Genomic DNA, 19,613 nt, shown 5'->3' on the forward strand with positions numbered 1-19,613 from the left:
GGGCACTGTGAGCCTCAGCTGCTGCCTCCATAATAACTTTCACCAGCTTCCGCGGACTCTCCTCCTCCCACATGAAAGGCAGACGAGAGACGATGGCCTTTCATTTCAACACATCGATCAGTTACTGCTTCTCTCCAATAGAATCTCCTACCACGTGGGCAGTACAAGAACCTCCTCCATTCCAGCATACTCATTGTTGAAGTGGAGGTACGTGAGAGGAGGGGGGAGGGGCCGAGTGAGACCAAGGGGAGGGACCAGCAGGCACAGTAGCAGGAATGGCATCTATCCTCAGAGGAAGGTAAGGTGCTGTATCATGTGTGACTGTACCCATTACACAGCCTGCTGCATGTACATAATAGGGACCATCTAGAGATAGAGGAGGGATAGATGGGGCAGAGAAGGGGAAATAAGGACAGAGCAAGGGAATAAGAGAGATGTTAGGGAATACATGGGGGCAGACAGAGCAAAGGTGATGGGATAAAACATCAATGAGGCCCCTTTCACATGGGACAGATTCCGCTTTTCTCAGCAGGGCTACTGACCGCCCACTGAGCAGAGCAAGAGGTTAACAGGTTCGCGTTTGCTCCGCATATACCAAGCAGACACAGACACAGCCCACACTGCTCTATGGGCAGTCAGGTGTAAACGGACCGCCTGTCTGTTTATACCTGACTGGCATTTGTCCTGATCCACCCAGACAGATGGTAATGGATCCCCCTTCAGTTTGTTTTTGTTGGGTCAAATTGAAGGTAGGATGGTGTAAACGGACACAAGTCCATTTACATCCGCTGCTCCATAGAGGAGAATGGAGAGTCCAACTTGGTCCAATCAGGTCTGCCTGAAAAACTGACAGGTTGACCCGATTGGACTCTTCATGTGAAAGTGCCTAAAGTGCAATGTGATAGATGTCAAGAATTATTATATATTTTTTATATATATATATATATATATATACACACACACACACACACCAATTGTGCTGTGATAATCTTGTGCAAATCCACTGCAAGCTGTTTGCACAGACTTCGGTATACCATCACCAAGACAAAGCACATACCATTTGCTTACCAAAAAATGTGATTCCTTAAATTTATGAAGTTACATGCACTTTTCATCCGCGGGATATTTACAGCCACTTCACTCAAAAAGTGGCAACGCATTTATAATAGCATTCTCCCAGGAGCAGCCTTTCACCACTCTGCCTGGTCAGGTACCAACCACAGCAACCCTGTGTATGCAAAGAATAAAATATACTGTATGCATTACCAGGACATTCTGCGCTGCTTTATTAAAGTAATGTACTTACAGCAAACTTTACTAGGATAAAGCAACAAATTGTTTAATTGTCCTGGTGTTGCTTTATTCTTTGCATTTACAGGGTTCCCTGTGGTTGGTACCGGACCAAGCTACTCTTCCGTGGTGTTGTTTGAGTGAAGTGGTTGTAAATATCCAGCAGATGATAAGTGCATGTGACCTCATAAGGCATGTGACCTCATAAGTTTAAGGAGTCAATTTTTTTTGGTAAGCAAATGGTATGTGCTTTGTTTTGGTGATGGTACACTGAAGTCCAAGCAAATAGTTTGCAGTGGATCTGCACAAGCTTATCACAGCACAGTTTTGTTGGATTTTTTTTGTGTGACATGTATGTTTTATGCTCATTATTTATTGTACCAGCACTTTGGAATGTACATATATTAACTATTCTTGATATCTATCACACTATAGCATTTTAGTGAGGTACACACTTATATGATGGATGTTCTTTTCCTTTTCTTTCTTTATTTCCCCGTGACAGCCTGCCAGAATAGCTAGGATCTGTGAAAGCAGCTCTGTATTATACATTACTGGCCCTATACTGTACCCTCCTGCCCCCCCGTACTGTCCACTTACCCCCCCTATACTGTACCCTCCTGCCCCTGTACTATGTCCACTTACCCTCCCCCTGTACTGTGCTCTCCTGCCCCCTGTACTATGTCCACTTACCCTCTCCCTGTACTGTGCCCTCCTGCTCCCCCCTGTACTGCCCCCTCCTGCTGCCCCCTGTACTGTACCCTCCTGCCCCCTGTACTGTGTCAACTTACCCTTCCCCTGCACTGTGCCCTCCTGCCCCCTATACTCTGTCCACTTACCCTCCCCCTGACTGTGCCCTCCTGCTCCCCCCTGTACTGTACCCTCCTGCCCCCTGTACTGTGTCAACTTACCCTCCCACTGTACTGTGCCCTCCTTCCCCCTGTACTGTGTCCACTTACCCTCCCCCTGTACTGTGCCATCCTGCTCCCCCTGTACTGTGCCATCCTGCTCCCCCTGTACTGTGCCCATCTTTCCCCTTTACTGTGCCCACTTACCCTCCCCCTGTACCCTCCTTATACAGTTCATCTTTATCGCTTGAATTATTTTTCCTGTTATGGGCGTTAGTGGGGCCTCATGTCTAAGTTTTGCCTAAGGCCTCACAAAGCCTAGAGCCGCCTCTGCCTCTCTATAATAACTAGATATACTGTGCAGTATCTTTTTTTTTTAATTTATTCATTTATTTTTTTTAAACCACCTTTTACCCTGCTGGTGTGCAGTCACGTGACCTCCCGACTGACATCAGAGGGGAATCTCTGCCCCTCCCGCTGTAGTCCTCAGATCAGGGAAGGAGAGTGGTGAACAAGAAGGTGTTTAGCTGCATGATTTAAAAAAAAGACACTGCACAGCATTTCTTATTACAGAGGGGCAGCCAGTAATTGCAATCACTAACATAACCACTTTAACTGTTTTTTTTGCCTAGAGGATGATGAATAAGGTGATATTCAGTGATATGATTTAAAGAGTCGCCCCCCTATTTTATTTTTTATTTAAGAGGTGTGCTACAGATACAATGAGATAGTAACTTCCCAGAATTTGCAAACAATAGAAATAGCTTTAGGAACAATCAAAAGGCGGTTATACCATTCTGGGGAATGAAAGCTAAAGATAAGTAACGGCATTATTAACGTAATATGTTACATATGTTAAAAGAATCATCCAGTCAGGTCATACTGAAACTAACCACATATTAATAGAGAATATTTCTGTGCTCTGACAGTAACTACAGAGTCGCGGGGGGGGGGTTGGGGCGGGGGAGTCTAATGTGTGATGGCCAACACGGGTCTGTGCACACCCTTTTTTGATTAAATAAGTATGAGAGGAAGAGAAAACCAAGAAAGGGAGAGAATGAAGAGGGGAAAAGGTGAAGAAAAAAACGCAGGGATAGGGGAGCAGGGTGGGAAGGGTGTTAGGGAATTGCCCCCAAAGAGCAGGAAACCTCAATACCAATCAGGCAGTGGAAATCGCAGGTAAATGTTGAAAGTTATGCGTATTGGAGGAAGCGGAAAAGATCCCAATAAAACCATCTGGCCCTATTTTCCTCTGACTTATCCCAGAGAGCAGAAGTCTGAGCCTCCATCCATTCAATATCGCCCACTCTTGCAAGCCATTGGGCTACTGTTGTCCCTTAATAGAGTAAAAGATATATAGAGATTTCGCGCAATATTAAATAAAAGTAAATGTGAATAAAAATAAATGGATTATTAATGTGTGTCACAGGTGTGCAAATCGCATAATAAAGTGCAATGTGACAATGGTATGTAAATGGGTTATTTATGTGTGTCACAGGTGTGCAAATCGCATAATAAAGTGCAATGTGACAATGGTAATGCTAATGAGTAGGCTAGTACTTCAAAGGATATAGATCTCAATACTGCAGTATCTAGCTGAAAACATTATCCATAAACAGTGCTGGTGAATAACAAACAAAAATTGTGTATAAAACCACAATAGAAAAATATAAATCTTAAATAAAGATAAAATAAAATAGAATAGATGTGCAATCCTTAAACATTAGTGCAAGTGTTTGTATAATGACAACCTTAGGACATCGCTCAATGATCATATATTAAATAATAGGTAACAGATCATTAGTACTCTGCGAACATAAAAAGTGCTATTGGGAAATGATGGGTTAATTAAAAAAGTCTATAAATGGATGCCGTTTTTTCTATACAATTTGGATGCATAAGTTGGATAGGGTATATGACCCTTTGCTGTTAAATCCTCTAATGGTCTCTTAGGACCCTCACCTTCATATTGTAGAAAAAACAGCATTCAGTAGTGCAGGGTGGGTGGTTCTGGCAGCTGTCATCGAAGTCTATGCTTTCTCTGTGGTAAATCCTCAATCCATCACTCTCTGTATCTCCAGGATGGCTCTCTCAATGTTGGGGGAGAAAGAACAAAGAATGGGGAGGGGGGGGGGGGAGAACAGAGGCCCCACTAGTGTATTAAAGTTTATTTAAAACCAGGGAAATTTATTTAAAGTATTGCTCTTACATTTAAAAACATAAAATAGGCAGAGTAATTGTATTAAAGGTTGTGGCGTTCTGAGCGCCCTCTCACTTGTGCTTCAAAGACGTGTTGAACCGCTCAGCCAATCCCTACGCGTTACGGCACCGTCACGTGCCTTCATCTGGGGAACCGGATTGGCTGCTGAGGGTTGGCTTAAATATAATGGGACCGGAAGGTCTCGGGCCGCCATTTTACTTGTGGTTCATATGTTTTTAGTCTAGCGCCATTTTGCTAGAGACTAAGGGGAATGTTATGGTCTCCATTTTGTTGTAGGTACCTGCTGTTGTTCCTCTATCACAGGTTAGAGTATGCGCGCGGCCATTTTAATGGTGGCATACTTGTTGTAATAACAAGGCTTATGTACACTGCGATCGGACAGAGAAACGTCACATTATGCAAGATAACCCTAAAATTAAAACTAGTTATTATATAATCTGGTTTCTATGGATGTTAATTTATTGGGATTATTACATATAAATAGTATATGTTTAATAGAAATTAATAAAAATTAACTACAGCGTTCCTGAATTTCATAGCGCATAATAAGTCAGATATTGTTCTATATTAAACTATATAGACTATATGCCAATGAAGCAGGCATGAGAGTGCTCTAAAGAACTACCTCATATATACATAGGTATTTTTTATGCATAAATCTTTTTACATTCAATTCAATCATTAAATAGCTGTTAGTTTTAAATCACAAAAATAATTAATTTAAAACCGATAAAAAAAAAATATATATATATAAATGTACTGTAAATAGAGAATAATCAGATCTACACTAAGAAAAACTTAATATTTATACAGATAAAAAATGTCGATAAGAAATATAAAATGGAATTGGAAGTACATTATCCATAATGGCTATTAGATAAATGAGCAAATCTATAAAAAAGTTTACTCGTGTACACCAGAAAACTGAAGTATTGGTTGTTAAACTATCCCATATATAGAAAAATATATGAAATATAAAAAATATAATAAAGATTTTACTGTGCCATGCACTAATGTTTATGGTGTATTAGTAAGGCCATGGGTCCTATAGTACTGGGATAGATGTATCCACGGGGTAAATATAAGTGTGTTAAAACCACTAATAATTACCAAATCCCTTATGCATAGATTATTAAAAATTGCTTAAAAAACTGTTCAAATCGAACTCTACATTTAAGCCCCCAGGTACAAGAGTCCGCAAAGTATGAATCTATTTGGATTCTTTGCGGCTAATATCTCTAATCAAGTGACTCCCCCTCCATGATGGTTTGTGCTTTTCTATTCCCCAAAATTGGAGGTGTGTGGGGTCTTTATTGTGCACTAGTGCAAAATGTTTTGACACATTATGTTTGGGGAAACCAGATTTGATGTTCTGTACATGCTCTTGTATTCATGTCTTCAGTGCTCTTTTTGTGCGGCCTACATATTGGAGATTACAGCTACATTGTAATATATAGACCACCCCTTCTGTGTGACACCCTATAAAATCTCTAATCTCGTAGGTTTGTCCTGTATTGGTTGCTGTGAATTCTTTGCATTTTCCTTGAAATTTTTTCGCACGCATAGCAATTGCGACAGGGATAAAAACCTTTCCCTGAGAAGAATGTAAAGGAGGGTGCCGGTGGTGGGTCAACTACTGATTTCACTATTATGTCTCTGATGGCCGGTGCTCTTTTGTAGACAATATTAGGCTTTTCCGGTAATATTTCTTTTAGGTCTTTATCATTTTTTAAAATGTGCCAATGTTTTTGGATTACCCTTGCTACATCTTTATATTGTGTATTGAAGTCAAGGATTATACTGGGTACCTCTTGTTGTAGTCTCTTCTTGGGATGTTCTTCAATCATTCTTTTTCTATCCATTAGATTTACATGTTCAATCTGGTTGTCAATCCACTGATCGTCATATCCCTTTGCTTTAAACCTGTCTCCAATCAATCTTGCTTGGTTGAAATAGTCCTCTTCTTTAGTACAGTTTCTTTTTATTCTTGTGAGCTGGCCTTTTGGGATGTTATATAGCCAAGGTTTAAAATGGCAACTGTCTATTGACAGGTAGCTGTTAGCGTCCACCTTCTTGAAGTGTGTTTTGGTTACTATTTTCTGTCCCTCTAGGCTGATGTTCAGGTCCAGGAAGTCTATTTCTTTTGTGTCTATTTTCCATACTAAATTAATATTTCTATCATTGTTGTTTAGTTTATTGAGGAACGTTTCTAAAGTATTTTTGTCTCCATTCCAGACTATTACCACGTCATCAATAAATCTTTTGTATAATGTTAATTCAGCGGGGGTATCTGTGTATACCGCTTTTTCTTCCCACTGTGCCATAAATGCATTTGCCACTCCTGGTGCAAATTTGGCACCCATGGCTATTCCTACTAGTTGTTTATAGTAGGTTTGATCATGCCAAAAGTAATTGCGTTTGTATTTGTGGGATTTCGCCACTTATTTTATTTCATTCTATTTTATTATACTCTATTTTGTATTTTTTCACATTCGACCAGCGCAAGGGATATTATTACACTACTGTTGTCCCTGCCTGTTGCTTCCACCGGTATAGAATGCACGCCCGTGCTGCATTAAGAAGGGACTTATGACATCATTTCATGGATAAAGTTGAGTAAAACTGCAGCTGGGTCATCGTGCAAAGAAATGTCCGTAGATTTGTGTACAAGTTGAAGGACTGGCTGCCAAAAAGTTTGCTTGGTATTCCCAAAAGATATTTAGGATGGTGCCTGTATGCAGGCCACAGTGGCAGCAGCAATCGGCGTGATTATGAAATAGCTTGGCCAAGACCGACAGAGTTACATAGTTACATAGTAGGTGAGGTTGAAAAAAGACACAAGTCCATCAAGTCCAACCTATGTGTGTGATTATGTGTCAGTATTACATTACATATCCCTGTATATTGCGGTCATTCAGGTGATTATCTAATAGTTTCTTGAAGCTATCAATGCTCCCCGCTGAGACCACCGCCTGTGGAAGGGAATTCCACATCCTTGCCGCTCTTACAGTAAAGAACCCTCTACGTAGTTTAAGGTTAAACCTCTTTTCTTCTAATTGTAATGAGTGGCCACGAGTCTTATTAAACTCTCTTCTGCGAAAAAGTTTTATCCCTATTGTGGGGTCACCAGTACAGTATTTGTAAATTGAAATCACATCCCCTCTCAAGCGTCTCTTCTCCAGAGAGAATAAGTTCAGTGCTCGCAACCTTTCCTCATAACTAAGATCCTCCAGACCCTTTATTAGCTTTGTTGCCCTTCTTTGTACTCGCTCCATTTCCAGTACGTCCCTCCTGAGGACTGGTGCCCAGAACTGGACAGCATACTCCAGGTGCGGCCGGACCAGAGTCTTGTAGAGCGGGAGAATTATCGTTTTATCTCTGCAGTTGATCCCCCTTTTAATGCATGCCAATATTCTGTTTGCTTTATTAGCAGCAGCTTGGCATTGCATGCCATTGCTGAGCCTATCATCCACTAGGACCCCCAAGTCCTTTTCCATCCTAGATTCCCCCAGAGGTTCTCCCCCCAGTGTATAGATTGCATTCATATTTTTGCCACCCAAATGCATTATTTTACATTTTTCTACATTGAACCTCATTTGCCATGTAGTCACCCACCCCATTAATTTGTTCAGGTCTTTTTGCAAGATTTCCACATCCTGCGGAGAAGTTATTGCCCTGCTTAGCTTAGTATCGTCTGCAAATACAGAGATGGAACTGTTTATCCCATCCTCCAGGTCGTTTATGAACAAATTAAATAGGATTGGTCCCAGCACAGACCCCTGGGGGACCCCACTACCCATCCCTGACCATTCTGAGTACTCCCCATTTATCACCACCCTCTGAACACGCCCTTGTAGCCAGTTTTCAATCCATGTACTCACCCTATGGTCCATGCCAACGCACCTTATTTTGTACAGTAAACGTTTATGGGGAACTGTGTCAAATGCTTTTGCAAAATCCAGATACACCACGTCTACGGGCCTTCCTTTATCTAGATGGCAACTCACCTCCTCATAGAAGGTTAATAGATTGGTTTGGCAAGAACGATTCTTCATGAATCCATGCTGATTACTGCTAATGATATCATTCTTATTACTAAAATCTTGTATATAGTCCCTTATCATCCCCTCCAAGAGTTTACATACTATTGATGTTAGGCTAACTGGTCTGTAATTCCCAGGGATGTTTTTTGGGCCCTTTTTAAATATTGGTGCTACATTGGCTTTTCTCCAATCAGCTGGTACCATTCCAGTCAATAGACTGTCTGTAAAAATTAGGAACAACGGTCTGGCAATCACCTGACTGAGTTCCCTAAGTACCCTCGGATGCAAGCCATCTGGTCCCGGTGATTTATTAATGTTAAGTTTCTCAAGTCTAATTTTAATTCCGTCCTCTGTTAACCATGTAGGTGCTTCCTGTGTTGTGTCATGAGGATAAACACTGCAGTTTTGGTTACTGAAGCCCCCCGATTCACTCGTGAAGACTGAGGAGAAGAATAAATTCAATACCTCTGCCATCTCCCCATCCTTTGTAACCAGATGTCCTTCCTCATTCTTTATGGGGCCAATATGGTCTGTCCTCCCTTTTTTACTGTTTACATACTTAAAGAATTTCTTGGGATTTTTTTTGCTCTCCTCCGCTATGTGTCTTTCATGTTCTATCTTAGCCATCCTAATTGCACCCTTACATTTCTTATTGCATTCTTTATAAATTCTGAATGCTGTGGATGATCCCTCAACCTTGTATTTTTTGAAGGCCTTCTCCTTTGCTTTTATATGCATTTTTACATTGGAGTTAAGCCATCCAGGATGTTTGTTCGCTCTTTTAAATTTATTACCCAATGGGATACATTGGCTAATGCCCTTATTTAATATGCTCTTAAAGCAAACCCATCTCTCCTCCGTATTCTTTGTTCCTAATATTTTATCCCAATTTATGCCTTTTAGCAAGGTTTGTAGTTTAGGGAAGTTGGCTCTTTTGAAATTCAGTGTCTTTGTGTTCCCTTCATGTCTCCTATTTGTGTGATTTATACTGAAACTAATTGACCTGTGATCGCTGTTACCTAAATTGCCCCGTATTTCCACATCTGTTATCAGGTCTGTATTGTTGGTAATCAGTAGATCTAGTAATGTTTTATTTCTAGTTGGTGCGTCTACCATCTGACCCATAAAATTGTCCTGCAAGACATTAAGGAACTGGCGAGCCTTAAATGAATGCGCGGTTCCCTCCGCCCAGTCTATGTCTGGATAATTAAAATCCCCCATTATGATAACACTTCCCATCCTTGCTGCTAATCCAATTTGTGATAGGAGATCCGTCTCCACTTCCTCCCTCAGGTTAGGGGGCCTATAGCATACTCCCAGTATTATTTTCCCCTTAGCTTCATCCCTTTGGAGCTCTACCCATAAAGATTCCACCTCCTCCCTAGCCCCCTCAGTGATGTCATCTCTCACATTCACTTGTACATTATTCTTGATATATAGGCATACCCCTCCCCCTTTTTTACCCTCTCTATCCTTGCGGTATAGGGTATACCCTTGAATGTTTGCCAGCCAATCATGAGAGCTGTTGAACCAGGTCTCTGAAATTCCCACAAAATCCAAATCCTCCTTGTACAACAGTATCTCTAGTTCACCCATCTTGTCCGCCAGGCTCCTGGCATTGGTGAACATGCCACATAGTTTAGACCGGTCGCATATTGTCCTCGTATTGGGTGTTTCAAGATTGCAACTTGGACTTGCTACTATACTCACCTTGTGTTTTTGTGCTTTGGTTAACCTACCACTAATGCCCCCAATACTACCCTCTGGAATATCTTCCGCGCTGGCTATCACTGTCTCTGGACCCTCCCCCCCATCGCCTAGTTTAAAAACCCCTCTAACTTTTTGGCCATCTTCATTCCCAGCAGATCTGCACCCTCCTCATTTAGGTGCAGTTCGTCCCTTCTATAGTACCGGTTACCGACTGAGAAGTCGGCCCAGTCCTCCAGGAACCCAAAACCCTCCTTACTACACCAGCTCTTCAGCCACTTGTTTACTTCCCTAATCTCCCTCTGCCTCTCTGGTGTGGCTCGATGTACCGGTAGTATTCCTGAGAACACTACCTTGGAGGTCCTTTTCCTCAATTTAGCTCCTAAGTCCCTAAAATCGTTCTTTAGGACACTCCATCTGCCTCTGACTTTGTCATTGGTGCCAACGTGCACCATGACAGCCGGGTCTTCCCCAGCCCCTCCCAGTAATCTGTCCACAAGATCCGTGATGTGCCGAACCCGAGCGCCCGGTAGACAACATACTGTTCGGCGCTTCAGGTCTTGGTTACAGATTGCCCTCTCTGTCCTTCTAAGAATTGAGTCCCCTACCACCAGAATCTGTCTTTCCTTTCCCTTTGCTGCCCCCCCACTCTCACTGGAGGAGTTCTTCCTCTGGCAGCTAGGAGAGTCCCTCATCTCCAGCAGTGCTGGTCCCTGACTGGTAACACCAATGTCACTCAATGGACCGTACTTATTGGGATCCTCCAGTCCTGGATCGGCCTCCCTGGCACTTCCCCCTCTACCCCTCCTGACTGTCACCCATCTACTCTTTGCTAGTGCCTGCACCTCTTTGTCTCCACCCGCCTCTGTGCTGGCCCCTGCCGGCACCTGTCGTGTACATTCCTGGCTCACCTTTAGTATGGAGGGACTTCTCAGTGCTGACAGTTGCTTCCCCAGATTCAGAACCTGGGCTTCCAGGGAAACAATGTGCTTACATTTTGCACAGCAGTATTCGCCCTCGATCGGATGAGTTCTATACCAACGCGTAACTATTTTGTAGGTAGTCTCCTGACTTACTGCAGAGAGAGGACTTCTGCACGAAGAAAAATATGCGCTCCCTTTTGAGCTCACCCCCTTTATAATAATCACATTTTCAGAGCATCAGATAGCAGATTAGAGTGTAGGCTGCCAGTGGAGTCTTGGTATAAGATTTGTATATCACCTTATTCATCATCCACTAGATATAGCGGTGGAAAAACAAGTATTGAACTTGTCATCATTTTTCTAGGTAAATGTATTTCTAAAGGTGCTATTGATATGAAATTTTCACCACGTCAGTAACCCCATGCAATCCATACATACAAAGAAACCAAAACAAATAAGTTCAGAAATGAAGTTATGTGTAATAAATAGGAATGACGCAGGGAAAAGGTATTGAACACATGAAGAAAGGGAGCTGCAAAAAGGCATGGAAAGCCAAGACACCAGCTGAAATCGGTAATTTGAAAGCAATCCTGCCCTTTGTCAGTGCAAATTAATATCAGCTGGTTCAGTCTCAACTGTTCGCCTACAAACGTGTCCCATTATCAAGGTGTCACACAAGAAACATCTCATGATGGGTAAAAGCTATCTCATGACCTTCACAACCTTATTGTTCCAAAACATACTGATGGCACTGGTTACAGAAGGATTTCTGAATGTTCCAGTGAGCACTGTTGTGGACATAATCCGGAAGTGGAAAGAACCTAATTTCACCTTAAACCACCTTTTAGAAATATATTTATCTAGAAACGTGGTGACGTGTTCAATACTTATTTTACTCGCTGTAGCAAGCAAGTAAATTTTTTTTTTTTCCTATAGTTCAGCTTTAAAAATCAGTCAGTTTCTCAACATGGTTTTCAGGGAGCATGACAGTGGAGTTTTGAGCACATGAGAGTGCCAAATTGGTTTTCGTGCCATTAACAGGATTTTGTTGGTAATTTCAAGAACTAATAAAAGTGAACATGTTGATACAGTTATTAGCTGTCACAGCTGGTGTTTCCATGCAATGCAGGGGCATGGCATTAAAGCAGCACTTGCTTTTCAATTTATAATATGCGCCAGTTATAATATAAAAATTGCAGTTGTATTTTGATTTTATATTAACAGTATTGTTTTTTGTTTTGTTTTTTTAGGCAATGAAATATTTGTCATACTTATTATACCCATTATGCATTGGTGGGGCAGTGTATTCACTTTTGAATATAAGATACAAAAGGTAACACGTTTTATGTTTTTATTAGAAAATACTTTGAAGGCTTGTACATTTTTATTGCATGCTTTTATTTTTTTTTTTTTTATCGGCATTCAGTTTAAATGAAATCTCTCCAAGCATTAATGGGAATCTGTACTTAAATACTGGGGATGCCATTGCTGACCCCTTTTTAAGAATACCAGTTATCTTGTTGCATGCCTGAAGACCAGCTAAAATTGATTTGCATATTAAAGTGAAACTTTACCCCTAGTAAGAAAAATATTGTTCTTTAGCAAGGAACATACATTCCACATTCATAATTATGCTACCAAAATTAGTGTTTACTGTAAATTTTTAATGTAAACACTTTTTTGTGCTGAGAGCGCACGTCCTGCACACTTCCAGCACACTTACTGGCAGAGACCGGGAAGCTCCTGATGCCTATTTGCAATTAGGCGCTTTCTGATCATGTGACCGCTGTGACGGCCAACCACATCGGCCACATAACCCAAATGCCCGTCTCCGCCTCCTGGCATTTAGAAGCTCTTAAAGGGCCAGTAGGCGGCGGGAAGGGGTTAACCAGTATAGGCACTTATTTCTTTATCGTACATCATGGGACACAGAGCCTTGAGTAATTACTTAATGGATTATAGGCCACCTTCAGGTGATGAACACTGGTATACCCAATCCAGGAAGTTCACTCTCTATATAACCCCTCCTCCTTCCAGGAGAACATCAGTTTTTTCGCCAGTGTCTAAGGTGTTGGTCACGGGTGAAGATGTGCTCTGAGGAGCCCCAGGAGGGATCCATACTGGATTTAGACCAGATCCATCCAAAGTGCCACTGAGGCCTAAATGGATGGTACCTGGGGCCTCGTATTCGAAGCAGGAGGTATATACCTGTAACACCTCTCTTTGTAGGGCTGGACCCGGGAACCCAGGGCTTAGGTCTTTCTACATTACCTAAAGCTTTCCTGGTGGGGTGCTTTTACAGGTCCAAGGAAGTTGGAACCCCAATATCTAGGGACCCTGTCCTTGAAGGTTTGCTAAACGCAGCCCGCCGTGATGGGTGAAGGTTGGATTGTATGTTCAGCAAATCCTGCGGCGGGGATAAGGTAAGGGAAGAAACTTAGGAACTGAAAAGTCCACCTATGTATTCTTCTATTAGGGAAAAAATGTTGTCCTGCCTTAAATTCTCCACTAGAGGGAGTCTATGCACATACCTTAATCTGTTGTCTTCACTGTAAAGCTCAGTATTTGTGTGACCACAGCAGCGTGTGGAGGGGGATTTTTTTCTCAGGTAAAAAGAAATCTGACAATGTTTTCTTTCTCCTCCCTGAAGGGACTGAGGGTTAGGGGGACATCAGCGGTGAGGTGGAATCGGGAACATTTTAAAATGAAAAGAGGGGTGGAATTTTTCAGAGGGGGGGGCGGGGCTTAGGCGCAGTGCCGTGAACGTCCACGAGGACGCACAGCAGGCAAAAACAACCACAGGTGGGACAGTCTCTCCTCAGCTGGCGAGGAGGAAACAAAGCAGTCTGCACACAGGGACACAGGAGCTGTGGGACACGTGAGGGTTGCAAACTGGCATTCCTGTTACAGGAAGGACACTTTTTTCCCAGCACTAGGCTGATCTTTATAGCGGCTTTAATGTCATGACTATATTCAGCGATTAAGTGCAATTGTATAGTGCCTCTGTTTTTGTGCTTAGGACTATGCCTGCTAAAAAAGACACCAAAAAGGTACTAAAGGTTTCACCCCCAGGCGCTAGGATCTTGAGTCGCATTTTCACGCTGTCATCCTCGCCTGAATTACCAATTATGGCAAGCCAGGATGAGCCTTTGGAACAAATTGATGGTGCAACTGCTTCTCACATCTCGGCCCCTGTATACGTGACTGAAGATGTCCTTTCTTCCACTCTGCAGGGTCTGGAAGAATGATTAGCATCCTCCATTCATATGGATAGGAAGTGTGCTAGATCCCCCTCCCCCACTTCAGAACCTTTGCAAGGGGAACAGTGGGCACAGGATGAGGTGTTACCCTCAGGTGATCAGGAGGAAAAACAAACCGATGATGATTCCTCTGCAGAGGAAACAATGGTAAATGAGCCTTTTTCAGCCTCTCAATCTGAGAAATTGCTGATACAATCTCTTACTGAGATGGTTCGTTCTACTTTCATGCTACCTCTAACGGAGTCTCCTGAAAGCTTGGTTTCTTCTAAAACCTTCTCAGCCTTTGCATGCGTTTCCTGCACATGCATTACTAGAACAGCTTATTTTTGCTGACTGGGATCACTTGGATAAGCATTTTCTCCCTCCTAAGAGATTTTCAATTCTTTATCCCCTGGAGGAGAAATTCTCCAAAAAATGGAAAGTACCAGCAGTTGACGCTGCGATTTCCAGTGTGAATAAAGGCCTAACTTGTCCTGTAGACAATGCACAAATGCTTAAGGATCCAACAGATAAAAAGTTGGAATCCCTGTTAAAATCTCCTTTTTCATTGGCAGGTGCCTTTACTCAGCTTGCAGTTGCTGCAATAGGCGTCTGTCAATCTCTAAAGGACCAATTTAGACAGGCCCTTAAAGAGGTTCCTGCACAACAAGCCCGGGATTTGGCTGAACTACCAAAGGCATTATGCTTTGCCATAGATGCCATTAAAGATTCTATTCACCAGGCGTCCCGCCTTACGCTTATGCTTGTGCATATGCATAGAATCCTGTGGTTAAAAAATTGGTCAGCCGAAGCAGCATGTAAAAACCTACTAACTGGGTTCCGTTTTAATGGGGAGCGGCTATTTAGATATATTTGTCCAAATCCTCTCCAAACTATTTCTAGTGGGAAAAGTACTCTTTTGCCAGTCAAAAGAAAGTATAAATGCCCTTCGTTCAAACGGGCTCTTTCCCCTGCGCCAAGGGCTTCCGCCGTCGGACTCTAGAGGAAAACCACAGGGTCAGACCCAGGCTCAAAAGAAGTCCTGGGGTCGGAAACCTGCAAAGCAGAATCCTAAAGCCTGATCATGAAGAGGCAACCCCCCTCACCACGGTGGGGGGCAGACTTCTGCAGTTTTCAGAAGACTGGCAAGAGGAAATTCAGGACAGGGGTCATCTCCAAGGTAAAGCTGAGATACAAGCTGGAATTTCGGGACTTTCCACAGTCTCGTTTCCTGAGGTCAAGCGTTCCCAAAGACCCAGAGAAAAGACAATCTCTGTTTCAGGCACTAGACCAATTAATATCTCAAGGGGTGATCATACAGATACCCACAAAAGAACAAGGTTTGGGGTTTTATTCAAATCTTTTTATGGTACCAAAACCAAATGGAGATGTCAGACCAATTCTAGATCTAAAAAATATAAATCAGTTCCTGAAGATCCGCTCTTTTCGCATGGAGACAATCGGGTCAGTAGTTTCTATCCTTATAGGAGAAGAGCTTCTGGCATCTATCGACATCAGGGATGCATACCTGCATTTTCCTATATTTCCCGCTCACCAAAAGTTTCTGCGGTTCGAGTTAGAACAACAGCATTTCCAGTTTGTAGCCCTGCCCTTCGGGCTAGCCACAGCACCCCGGGTTTTCACAAAAGTGCTAGCCCCACCTCTAGCCAGGATAAGGGCACAGTGTACCTAGACGATCTATTGCTAATAGACCAGTCGGTGGCCCGTTTTGGGCAAAGCGTATGCACTACCAACAGTTATCTGGAAAGCTTGGGTTGGATTCTCAACCTAGAGAAATCTTCCATAATACCGCTAAAAAGGCTGGAGTACTTGGGTCTGATCATAGACACAGCCCAGGAAAAGGTATTCTTGCCTCAGGCAAAGATCAACTCCATAAAAGAGCTGGTGCGGATGGTCAGGTCAAAAGGCGATCCCTCTATTCGCCTCTGCATGAGGTTGCTAGGAACCATGGTGGCTTCATTCGAAGCAGTTCCCTATGCCCAGTTCCATTCAAGATTGTTGCAAAACAGTATCCTGTCCACTTGGAACAAAACAATTCAAGCTTTAGACTTGCCAATTTGGCTGTCCCCAAAAATGTCCCAAAGCCTCACTTGGTGGTTACTAACCCAGAATCTGCTGAAAGGAAAATCCTTCAGACCAGTCATCTGGAAAGTGGTAACGACAGATGCCAGCCTTTCAGGCTGGGGAGCAGTACTAGAAAAGACAACTATCCAGGGACAGTGGTCAAGAACTGAAAGAACCTTGCCTATCAATATCCTAGAGATTCGGGCAGTGCGTCTGGCTCTAAAGGCCTGGACTTACAGGTTTGTCCTGTCAGGATCCAATCTGACAATGCCACAGCTGTGGCCTATATCAATCACCAAGAGGGCACCAAGAGTCTCTCAGCGCAGAGAGAGGTGAACCATATTCTAACTTGGGCAAAAAGGAATGTTCTGTCCCTATCGGCATTCTTCATTCCAGGAGTAGAGAATTGGCAGGCGGACTATTTGATTCACCAGCAGTTATTGCCAGGGAAATGGTCACTTCACTCCGACATTTTTCACACTGTTTTCCAAAGATGGTGGACCCTGGACGTAGATCTAGCGTCCAAGTTCAACATGAAGTTAGTCAACTTTGTGGCCAGAACAAGGGATCCACTCGCATGTGGAACGGATGCGTTGGTGACCCCGTGGGATCAGTTCTCACTGATGTATGCATTCCCCCCAATTCAGTTGCTGCCTCGACTTCTTTGCAGGATCAAGCTGGAAAGAAAGCCGGTAATTCTGGTGGCATCAGCATGGCCCAGAAGGTCATGGTATGCAGAAATCGTAAAGATGGCAGTGGAGGGCCCATGGTCCCTCCCACTACAGCCAGATCTGCTCTCACAGGGACCGATATTCCATCCTACCTTACAGTCTCTAAATTTAACGGCTTGACTATTGAAACCCACATTCTGAAGAAACGTAGGCTTTCCGTCTCAGTTATTTCTACCCTGATTAATGCAAGGAAGCTATCTTCCAGAAGTATATATTATAGGGCCTGGAGGGCTTATGTTTCCTGGTGTGAATCCAAGGGTTGGCACCCTCGGAGGTATATCATAGGCAGAATTCTTGCCTTTCTACAATTAGGGGTAGAGATGAAATTGGCTTTGAGTACTATTAAAGGCCAAGTCTCAGCTTTATCTGTCTTATTTCAAAGACCATTTGCTACACATTCTTTAATCCAGGGCTTTATGCAAGGGGTGATGTGACTTAATCCGCCAAACCTCCCTTGAACCCTTGGGACTTGAACTTAGTTTTGTCTGTATTACAAAAACAGCCATTTGAACCGATGCAACATATTCCCTTAGTTCTTCTGACAAGGAATTTGGTATTTTTGGTTGCTATATCCTCAGCAAGGAGGGTTTCCGAATTGGCTGCTCTTCCTTGTAAAGAGCCATATTTGATTTTTTATGAGGACAGAGTGGTGGTATGCCCTCGTCCAGACTTTTTGCCAAGTCAGTACATTGTCTTGATGTGGTGAGAGCAGTGAAAATCTGTTTAAAGGCAATTACTCAGATTCGTAAGACTGATGTCTTATTTATTCTGCCAGAGGGTTCTAAGAAAGGACGGGCAGCGTCAAAATCCACTGTCGATAAGTGGATATGGCAAGTTATAATTCAAACTTATAATTTAAGGTGCACTCTACCAGGGCAGTTAGTGCTTCTTTGGCAGTGCGTCATCAGGCCTCCATGGCTCAGATCTGTAAGGCCGCAACTTGGTCTTCGGTGCATACGTTCACAAAACTTTATCAGCTGGATGTAAGGAGGTATGAGGATATCGCCTTTGGGCGCAGTGTGCTGCAGGCAGCAGTATAGGTCCATAAGTCTGGCGGTACCCTCCGGGTTGTGTCTCCCTCCCCTCAAGTAGCATTGCTATGGGACGTCCCATTAAGTAATTAATTAAGGCTCTGTGTCCCATGATGTACGATAAAGAAAATAGGATTTTTATAACGGCTTACCTGTAAAATCCTTTTCTTGGAGTACATCATGGGACACAGAGGTCCCTCCCCTCTTTTTTGGGATTTAAGTATATTGCTTTGCTACAAAAACTGATGTGCTCCTGGAAGGAGGAGGGGTTATATAGGGAGTGAACTTCCTTGATTGAGTATACCAGTGTCCATCACCTGAAGGTGGCCTATAACCCATTAAGTAATTACTTAAGGCTCTGTGTCCCATGATGTACTCCAAGAAAAGGATTTTTACAGGTAAGCTGTTATAAAAATCCTATTTTTTTGATGTTTTACATAGCTATACCTGCAAAAGTGGCGATCTAGCAGGTCATAATTTTCGAACTAAAGTTCCGCTTTAAAGTTAAAGATCATATTCACCTAGGTGGATGCAGTATCAGTCCACCTCTAAGACTGAGAACTGAGTGATTAAAGACCACCGAGTTCTCGGTCTTCAGTGAGCAGAGAACAGTAAACATCAGTCACCGGCTCTCTGCTCTGCCCCTCCGGCACTCAGTGGAGCGCTGGGCTGAGGAGGTGGCGGAAGCGGCTGGCCCAGGCTCTCAGCGGTGCAGTGAGCCAGCTGCCAGTCCAGTCATCTGGGTGGATCGCGACAAAGTCTGGATCCCTCAAACGAGTCTGGACCGGCTGGGTGACATCAGACGACAGTGGACTTTAGCCCGCTGCCAACTGAATACAGTCCAAAGGACTTTACTTGGGTCTGCACTCCTGGGTCCCAAAAGAGCTTTGGTCATACTTCTCCATACTTCTCCTTAGAGCAGAACAAAGTACCAAATTGTTAGACAGACACAAGTTCAGTTTCTGCCTGCCCTGACACTTGGCTTTTCAAGGATAAAGAAAAAAAGTCAGGGCTGACAGAAAACAAAAGCTAAAAAAAAAAGTGGCACTTAAATTATTTACAAATATCTGAAAAGTGTGGCGTGCATTTGTATTCACCCCACTGAGTCAAAACTTTGCAGAACCACCTTTCGCTGCAATTACAGCTGCAAATCTTTTTTGGGAATATCTCTACCAGCTTTGCACATCTAGAGAGTGAAGTTTTTGCCCATTCTTTGCAAAATAGTTCAAGCTGTGTCAGATTAGATGGGAATCGTAGTCTTGCCACAGATTCTCAATTGGATTAAGCAATTAACTTTAACTGGGCCTTTCTAACACATGAATATGCTTTGATCTAAACCATTTCATTGTTGCGCTGGCTGTACATTTAGGGTCGTTGTCCTGCTGGAAGGTGAACCTCTGCCCCGGTCTCAAGTCATTTGCAGGCTCTAAAAGATTTTCTTCTAAGATTGCTCTGTATATGGCTCCATCTATCTTCCCATCAACTCTGACCAGCT

The 19,613-nt window shown here is 43.0% G+C and overlaps 1 protein-coding gene across 1 annotated transcript in view; it reads left to right on the top strand.

Moving 5' to 3' along the window:
• The window catches only part of CLPTM1L (CLPTM1 like), a 232,071-nt gene that overhangs the window by 174,834 nt on the left and 37,624 nt on the right, over positions 1 to 19,613 (top strand). Inside the window, exon 13 of the mRNA XM_073630688.1 lies at positions 12,283 to 12,365. Within this exon, the coding sequence (XP_073486789.1) occupies positions 12,283 to 12,365 (83 nt within the window). The remainder of the gene's footprint in view (positions 1 to 12,282; positions 12,366 to 19,613) is intronic.

The sequence above is a fragment of the Aquarana catesbeiana genome, linkage group LG05, assembly GCF_042186555.1.
Source record: "Aquarana catesbeiana isolate 2022-GZ linkage group LG05, ASM4218655v1, whole genome shotgun sequence".
NCBI lineage: Eukaryota > Metazoa > Chordata > Amphibia > Anura > Ranidae > Aquarana > Aquarana catesbeiana.